General features: G+C 50.6%; 1 protein-coding gene across 1 annotated transcript in view; it reads left to right on the plus strand.

The window, feature by feature from the left end:
• The window catches only part of plekhh2 (pleckstrin homology domain containing, family H (with MyTH4 domain) member 2), a 38,002-nt gene that overhangs the window by 4,709 nt on the left and 24,790 nt on the right, over positions 1 to 8,503 (plus strand). The window contains exon 2 of the mRNA XM_061227934.1: positions 578 to 704. Coding sequence (XP_061083918.1) covers positions 582 to 704 — 123 coding nt within the window. The 5' untranslated portion in view covers positions 578 to 581. The remainder of the gene's footprint in view (positions 1 to 577; positions 705 to 8,503) is intronic.

Here is an 8,503-nt window from a genome sequence, read left to right on the forward strand (position 1 = left end):
AGGGGGGAGGATGTCCCCTCCTCCTTCACCCCCTGCTGGACAGGGCTCCTGTTCTCCCCTCCGAGTGAGACTGGAAACATGTGTGGAATGTCCAACTCTCCCTCCAACTGTCCCACTGCAGGGCCTGTCATTAAATAACGTCCTGTACACCGAAGAGCCCTCAACTTCACCCCCACTCCCCTGACCCCCCAACCCCCCTGTGTACTGACACCCCCCCTCCACTGACCCCCCCAACCCCCCTCTGCACTGACACTGCCCCTCCACTGACCCCCTAACCCCCCTCTGCACTGACACCCCCGCTTCCCTGACCCCCTAAACCCCCCTCTGCACTGAGCCCCAACACCCCTCTCCCATGCTACCCCTCTCTCTGCCTCCTGGGGGGGGGGGGGGGGGGGGGGGCTGCACAACACATCGCTCCTCTGGGGGGGGTGATACTTTATACACCAACTGCTCTGTAGAGCGCCATCTGGTGCCTGTTTGTATTATAACGTGCGCTCTACTTGTTGTTGTGAAACCCTCTCTCTTGCGCTGGACTTGTTGTTGTGAAACCTTCTCTCTTTGTTTCTGTTTTTCTCAGATCCATGGCGGAGGGTGAGGAATGCGTGGGGCAGGGCGACTGGAAGGAGAGATGCATCGCCCTGGAGACCCAGCTGCTCAAGTTTCGGGTTCAGGCCAGTAAAATTCGGGAGCTGCTGGCCGAAAAGGTACACCCCTCCCACACACTCGTACACGAGTGTGCGCACACACGGAATTCAGTCCTGACTTTTAGAGGAAAACAAATGTACCGGCACGTTGTTTCAAGCGTCCCAGTAATTTATCGACAAACCAACAACATTTCAGCTGATTCTATCTCCAGCAGATTGTTACTGTTTGTTTGTTAATACATAAGTGGGAACACTGTTGAAAAATGGTGAAATGGTACATTCTTCCCTTCTTGCGTAACTTTTTACCCTGCGTGTGTGTGTACAAATATATGTGTCTATATTCATCTTTTCCCTTCAGTTTAGTTTACTTTATCAGTTTATTTAACAGGGACCCTGCGCAAGCTATTGCGTGTGGATTTGGATAGCAAGTGTTATTGCAACAAACTGTTGGTCGACACCCAAAACAGGGGCATAGTTTCAAAGGAGGCATTCACGACTGCCACCTTCTCCCACTCTCCCTTGGTGAAGTTTTGGGTTTATCCTGAATTAACTGGCATCTGTGTTAATGTCAGTCACTAGGGCTTTGAAGTGTCTGTTCCCAGACGAATCAGGATAATGAGATACTGCCCGCTCTCTCCTGCGGTGGCCATTTTAAAGTAGATAATTCAGTAATGATGGCTTTTGTAGAGTTCTGTTTTATGCAGCATCACTCATCGTAGATATTAAAGACTAACCAGATGATCAACCCCATATTTATACCATTGAGAATCTCCCTTCTGTTGATGCCCAAGCTTTTCAATTACGTGCACCTTGTCAGAATTAAGGGACACAAGCAAATATGTTACAGTTTTACTAGATGTTTGGGAGCACTTTATAGTAAAAAGAGGACAGGCAGAATCATTGAAAAGGAGAACATGGCACCAGTATAAATCGCAGCACAGATAAGCACATGAATAGACTGACACAACAGGGCTGGGACCTGATCCAGGGATAGTGGGCAGACGGATATAAATAGGGCTAACGGAACCCTCGTTGTGAGCGAGGGATGAGCAGGAGACGGAGACCGGTGGTGAGAGGGCTGGCAGAGGGAGAGCAGGACGATGTAAGGAGGGTGAAGGTGAGAGTTTCGGGGGGAAAGGGGACAGGGGGGAGTTCAGCAGGGGGCACGGAGGGGGAGATTCCCCCCCAGGCCTGTGCCTCCGTGGCCGGGCCGGCCCCTGCAGGGCCATGGCCTAGCTCAGCAGCTGCTGGGTCTCTGGGGAGCGCCGATTACAGCGTAATACAAACACCAGGGTGACTGTGGGTCTCCGGAGCGGTGCATTCTGGGATGGGGTAAACTCAAGTCAGGCCAAAGTCATTATTCAAACAGTGGGCTTGAGGTGTGTGTTTGTGCTCTTCGCTGAATGTGTGTGTGTGTGTGTGTGTGTGTGTGTATGTGTGTGCGCAGTCTTACCCGCTCCCTCTGCAGTGACCCCTGTCCCAGCTGCCCTGTTCCAGCTGCAGCACTGTTACCCTGTAGCCTGGGTTCAGCAGGTCAGAGGTCCGTCTCTCCAGGTGGCTGTGGCTGTGACTTCATTAGGGCCCGTCGGCTCCAGCCCGTCCCGCACGAGGGGGGGATGTTAATCCCCTCGGCTGGGTCCAGAGCTCGACCCGCGGAGAGAGCCAAAAATCCCTCCACTGCAGGATGTTGACCCCTGACCCCCCCCTCCTCGGGGGACCTCCCACTGATATGAGTTCATCAAACAAATATCCAGCCTCGTAGTGTTTAGTTTTCCTTCCCCTCGGCTGCGAGTGCGTCAAACGTGTTGTTTTAAAAAGTGCAGAAGTGCACGGGTGAACCCATGCAAAAAAAAAGCTAACACGATCTGAGTGAGCCATCTCTGACTTTTATGGAAGTATTGTATCCTTTCGTATTAGAAGGGGACTTACCCGCAGGGCTCACCAGAGTGCATTCTGGGATCAGTGTGGAGCGGCGTCAGCAGAGGCCGTCTGCTTTCGCTGGGTTTTCTCCGAACAGTGAGTGCTGTGTGTGTGTCGGGGTGAGGAAAAGAAGGCTCTTTTTCCTCTGGACGGGGTGGTGTTGAAACCCACACAGGGGGGTTATGAGATGGGGGGGGGGGGGTGAACATGTGTGCAGGAGGAAGACTCTGGGGACCCCCTCAGCTGGAGGACGGTGAAATAGGGGTCGCTTAAAAAACCCCTGACAACCCCCTGGAATACTCAGGCATTCCTTTACAGGTCCTTATTAACTTCTTCCTTTGTTGTTTGTTTTCTGTTTTGAATTTTCCCTGACAAAGGCGGCCAAATACATCCGTGTGTGGCTTTATTTGTTTCTTTATACGTATGTGAGACTTTATAAGGCCTGACGTTCTCATAACTTCCACACACAAGAATGTTAAATGAGGAAGCAGTGTATAATTAGCTTAGCAAGTTACGTGCAGTGGCATTCATTAAATGCCTATCTAGCCCAGGGGCTAATGTAGACTATGACGCCATTCCATGGAAAACTGCGTGTTTTTATTGTCCTGCTTTATATTGGCGGGTCCTATCCTTATATTCACTGCTGAAACTTTCATCTCAAACAACTGAATGATATAATTTGGTTATAGTTGGTTTTACGCTGAGTCAGAAAAATGAAAATGGAGTGAGAGATAAAGGAGAGCAGGAAGAAGAAGAAGAAGAAGAAGAGAGAGGGGGAGTGGAGGAGGAGAGGAAGGAGGAGAAAATAGCCCTAATCATGGCCCAGCCCAGGGGAGTAAATTCTTGGGTTTGTAAACAGTGCTGTGTACAGGAAGTGAGCGAGTGGAAAAGTGTGGAAGAGTGGCAGTGAGAGCGCTCTGCTGTCGCTCCTCTCCTCTCCTCTCTACTCCCTCTCTCTCCTCTCCTCTCTGCTCCCTCTCTCCCCTCCTCTCCTCTCTACTCCCTCTCTCTCCTCTCCTCTCTACTCCCTCTCTCTCCTCTCCTCTCTGCTCCCTCTCTCCCCTCCTCTCCTCTCCTCTCTGCTCCCTCTCTCCCCTCCTCTCCTCTCCGCTCCTCTGTCCTCCTCTCCACTTCTCCTCCTCCCTCCCCTCCCCTCCTCTCTCCTCTCTCCTCTCCATGTTTGGCAGTGGCCGGAGAAAGTGGGTCATAAATCCTGTTTTTTTTCTCTTCTTTCCCTGTCATTCCTTTTCTCCTTCATATCCCTCCTTCTCTCTCTCTCTCTCTCTCTCTCTCTCTCTCTCTCTCTCCTCCATTCTCATATATGGCAAAGAGTGGAATCGTTTAGTGCTATCAGTGGGTGTGTGGGGGCCTGGGAGGGGAGAGGTGGTGTGTGACTGTCTGCGGGATGCTGGGCGTCTCAAAGCTTCAGTTTGGCTCTCAAAGATAACGCCCCCCACCCCCCTCAGCACGCCCCCCTCCCCGCTGAGCGTGTATACAGCCAGTTATGTCGTCTGCGGCGCGGGCTATTCTCAGCCCCTGCCCCAGACAAAGACCTTGTGTGTGTGCCTGAGGTTATTTCTACAGCTCAGTAGTGGAGCCCTCTCCATCACACTCTGCCTGGTTGTAGCACAGACCAGGGGAGCCCCACTCAGTACCAAATCAGCCCAGTGTTCACTGATCACTTATAAGTACAGTGGCCACATTCCCGTGTGGACTGTGTTGTATATAATGCAATGAGAACCAGTCATAATGACAAGTAGAATCAGAAAAGCCCATTTAAATATGGGGCTGCTCTGGGAAAACAAACAGGATGTCTGGTTACCCTAGTTATAAGCAGACAGGGCTGGCTAAAGAGTTGATGTAAGACACTGTAGACACACTTAACTGTTCAGTGTTAAATGCACTGTGATAGCGTACATATTACTCTGATAAAGTATATTTAATCACTGCGTGACTCATGTAAACTCTTAGAGTGGGATTACCACCGAACACTTAAATGGTACATAAACATTCACGGCGATGGTGGAAGAACGTAAGGGGTGTTTTTTTTGGGTGAGGGGTTGAAATGGAGTGGACACGAGGCAGTGGGACCAGCTCCCCCTCCACCATCCGGCCGAGGGGCTCTTGGTTGGAAGACGGAAGTGGCATTTGAGTGGAGAAATGTGTTCTGACTTAACGTTCCACCGTTCTTCCGGCCTGACACCGTCTGAGTGGTTCCACATTTCACACACGACAGGAGGTGGAGAGGGAGGAGGAGGGTAGCCAAAGAGCCACATACCCCCTTCCATCGCACCCCTGCCCAAGAGCGAGAGAGCGGGAGAGAGGGAGGGGAAAAATTAAATATAGCTACATACGCACAACTTTGTTTTCATTTTCCCCTTTATTAATTCCATCGTTTATTTTGTTGTTTTGACTTTTCACGCGTTTTGGCTGAACACTCTCTCACGTTTGTCGTGCCAGTGGAGCTGATTTTAATTTGGGGAGTGAGGAAAATTGAAAGAGAGTGAGAGAATGTCAGAGAAAGTGGAAAAAGGGAGAGAGCCAGAACAGGCCGTGTACTGACGTAAAAGTATTGACGGTTACTTCGCTCCTGCTCTTAAATTTTGAGTCACAACAGACATCGCATGAAGGGCTTTCTTCTTTTATCCATGTTTGGTATTTCAGTTTAAAAGAGTTAGAATTTTGAACGATTAGTCTGCAAGATACAAGAAATCTGACTTAAAGACTGACATTTTCTGAAGATTACAGTTACAGTTTTGTTACACACTCTCCGTGATCTTGGTGAACCATCAGAAGATGTTACCTCGAGTTTCAAGGCAAAATGCCCGGTACCTTTTTGTTGTGATTTTGACAAAACCTTGGAACAATAAATGCATTTCGGTCACAACGTTATCTTGTGCTGAATCAGACTGCTTCCAGCTGTGTTCTCTTGGGTCCTGTTCCCAGATGTTCTCAGGGATAAGACAGTCCCAGCAGGTGCATCTGCCGTCGCCCGTACGTACGCCGGACCGTGTCTCCAGTGGGCCGGACTCGGTGCAGTGCGTGTCGGTTCTGATGCACCACGCCGCGTCTGAGAGTGCGTGTCGGGGGGGGGTTTCAGAGCCAGACGTGGGAACGGCAGGCCGGGGCGGCGTGTGCGTCAGATGTGGCCGGACTTTGATGGGCGCCCAGGCCTCAGAAGGCTACAGAGAGGCTTTGTGTGCTGGCCACGGTGGGGGGTTGGGGGGTTGGTTGGGTGGAGGAGAGGGCCGACCGAGGCTGGGTGGGGCTGGAATGCCAGGAATGGGAAGTCGGCTGGAATGGGGACCAGCCACGGGTCGGGAAGAGGTTGTGGAAGTGTTATGGAGCGGTTTGTGCAGGAGTTGTGGAAGTGTTGTGGAAATGTTGTGAAAGGGTTGTGGAGGAGGTGTGGAAGTGTTGTGCGAGGGTTATGGAGGGATTGTGCAGGAGTTGTGGAAGTGTTGTGAAAGGGTTATGGAGCGGTTGTGCAGGAGTTGTGGAAGTGTTGTGAAAGGGTTATGGAGCAGTTGTGCAGGAGTTGTGGAAGTGTTGTGAAAGGGTTGTGGATGGGTTGTGCAGGAGTTGCGGAAGTGTTGTGAAAGGGTTATGGAGCAGTTGTGCAGGAGTTGTGGAAGTGTTGTGAAAGGGTTGTGGATGGGTTGTGCAGGAGTTGTGGAAGTGTTGTGAAAGGGTTGTGGAGCGGTTGTGCAGGAGTTGTGGAAGTGTTGTGAAAGGGTTGTGGAGGGGTTGTGCGGAGTTTATAGTGGGGTTCTTACGCACTACCCCTGCTGTTAGTGCAGAATAATAAACGGGGCTTTATTTAAAAAGCTCCAGTGCTGCTCCATACAGCTGAGCTGCTGTTCTGGCTGTGAAGGCCAACGGCCCCCGATACCGAGTGCAGCGAGAGTCGCCGTGGCGACACGCTAATGCTAACGCTAACGCTGCCCCCAGATACTCCACTCAGTCTCCATTAGACGGCCCAGATGCTTCATATTACCATTCTGTCATGGTGTCAGCTAAAACCGGGCCACTTTATCTAAACAACTCAGCTTTGAGTTATGTAGGAGCTATCGCTGAAAAGCTCTTTGGCACCCTAACCAGCCAAGACACACTCACACACAGTATATACACACACGCACACAGACACACACACACATACACACACACACACATACAGTATACACAGACACTCCTGCATACACAGAAACGCACATAAACATGTGCAAACACAAATACATAGAGGACACGCACCCATATACACACACACACACACACACACACACAGACAAAGACCACATCCTGGTATACATATACAAACTCCTGTGTACACACACAATACATACATGACACACACACACACACACATACACATGCAGACACACGACTGCGACTCGATGCTATAGCCAGTCTCTTGTTGAAGGGTCGAATGCTGCCAGCCAGCCACACTCTCTAATTAGGGTGTTATTCTCTGCCTGTCGCCAGATCTGTGCAGCGAGGAGGGCCGTTATATGTCATTTGTGGAAGGAATCTCTTTTTACCAGATGGTGCTGTGTGTGTGTGTGTGTGTGTGTGTGTGTGTGTGTGTGTAGAAGTGTTTTGCATCTGGGTTTGTACACTTTTAGTAAGTAACATTGGTCCAATAAAAAGGACAAAAAAAGAACAGCTTGGGCCAGGCGGCATAGTTCAGCCTCTCCGTGATCTGACCCCATGCTGACCCCTGTCAACTCCGCTCACTGTCTGACTGCTAGTGGCCTCTGAACTAGAAGAGGGTTTGCAAGCTTGCTTAAGTATGAAATAAAGCAGGAGAAGGAAAAGATACCATTTACCGTCAGTTAGTTAGTTAGTTTTGTTTTTGAGAGTGAGAATGACCGGTTTTATGGATGCCCTGTCCAGCTAGATCCAAGATTTAATGAATGTGAACACAGTTGTAGATTATGTGGTGGACCTAGTTTAACCTACAGCAAAGTTAAGAATAAGTTTACCGGAAAGGTGTGTATTTTGATGCCATAAAATGAAAGGCTACGGCTTCAGCGTGTCTGCATGTATCAGCAGTGTGTAACCAGTGACATATGTGCTGTTTACGCGCATGCTTTTTATGGAAAACTGAGGTTGTGGGCCAGTTGGCACGCTGTCAGCCATGGTCAGAGAAGAGGACGGTTCTTTCTATTTCTGTATCTGGGGTTCTCTCCCAGCATGCATCATTTCTGCAACATCTGCAAGGGCCAAGGGATCCCCACTCTGTTTGCGTGTGCATGTGTGTGTGTGGTAAAGACACTAATTAGCTGCACTGCTGCAGTCTCTCCACACACACACACACACACACACGCACACACACACACACACACGCACTGTGTTTCCCTGTATATTATAAATGCAAGTGCATAAGAGCATAAACTGAAAGGCCAGGCTCTTTGCTGCAGGGTAGGATGTGTGCTCCTCACACTGCTGCCTCTCTGGACCTCGGGGAGGGAAAGAATGAGCTCACCTGCGTGGGCGGGTTCTGAGGGGCGGAACCCAGCCGCAGCTGCAGGGAAACACGCTGGAGAATGGGGAGACTGCCAGCTCAGAGGACCTATCCAAGGAGGAGGAACACAGCCCGCAGCCAATCAGAAGCCAGTCACCCTGAGGGGTGGGCCATCAGGGCAGGGACCTGGGGTTGGAGATCAGAAAGTTAGGGGTACTGGAGAGGTGAACAGATGTTGGACTCGAGATGTGATCTTGGGGTTTAGACTCAAGAAGTGGGGCGGAAGGGGGGGGGGGGTTTGGTCAGAGGTGAGGGGTGGGAGGTTTGGCCCACTGGCTGTACTTTCCAGAAAAGTCCTGGAGAGTTATCCGTCAAGTACAGGGAAAGCCCCAGTGACTCCCCACATACCTGCCAGTACCTCAGACACCATGAGTCTGGTGAAAACTGCTTGCCTAACGGAGACAGTTTGCAGTAA

The sequence above is a fragment of the Conger conger genome, chromosome 18 (genome assembly GCF_963514075.1).
Source record: "Conger conger chromosome 18, fConCon1.1, whole genome shotgun sequence".
Lineage (NCBI taxonomy): Eukaryota > Metazoa > Chordata > Actinopteri > Anguilliformes > Congridae > Conger > Conger conger.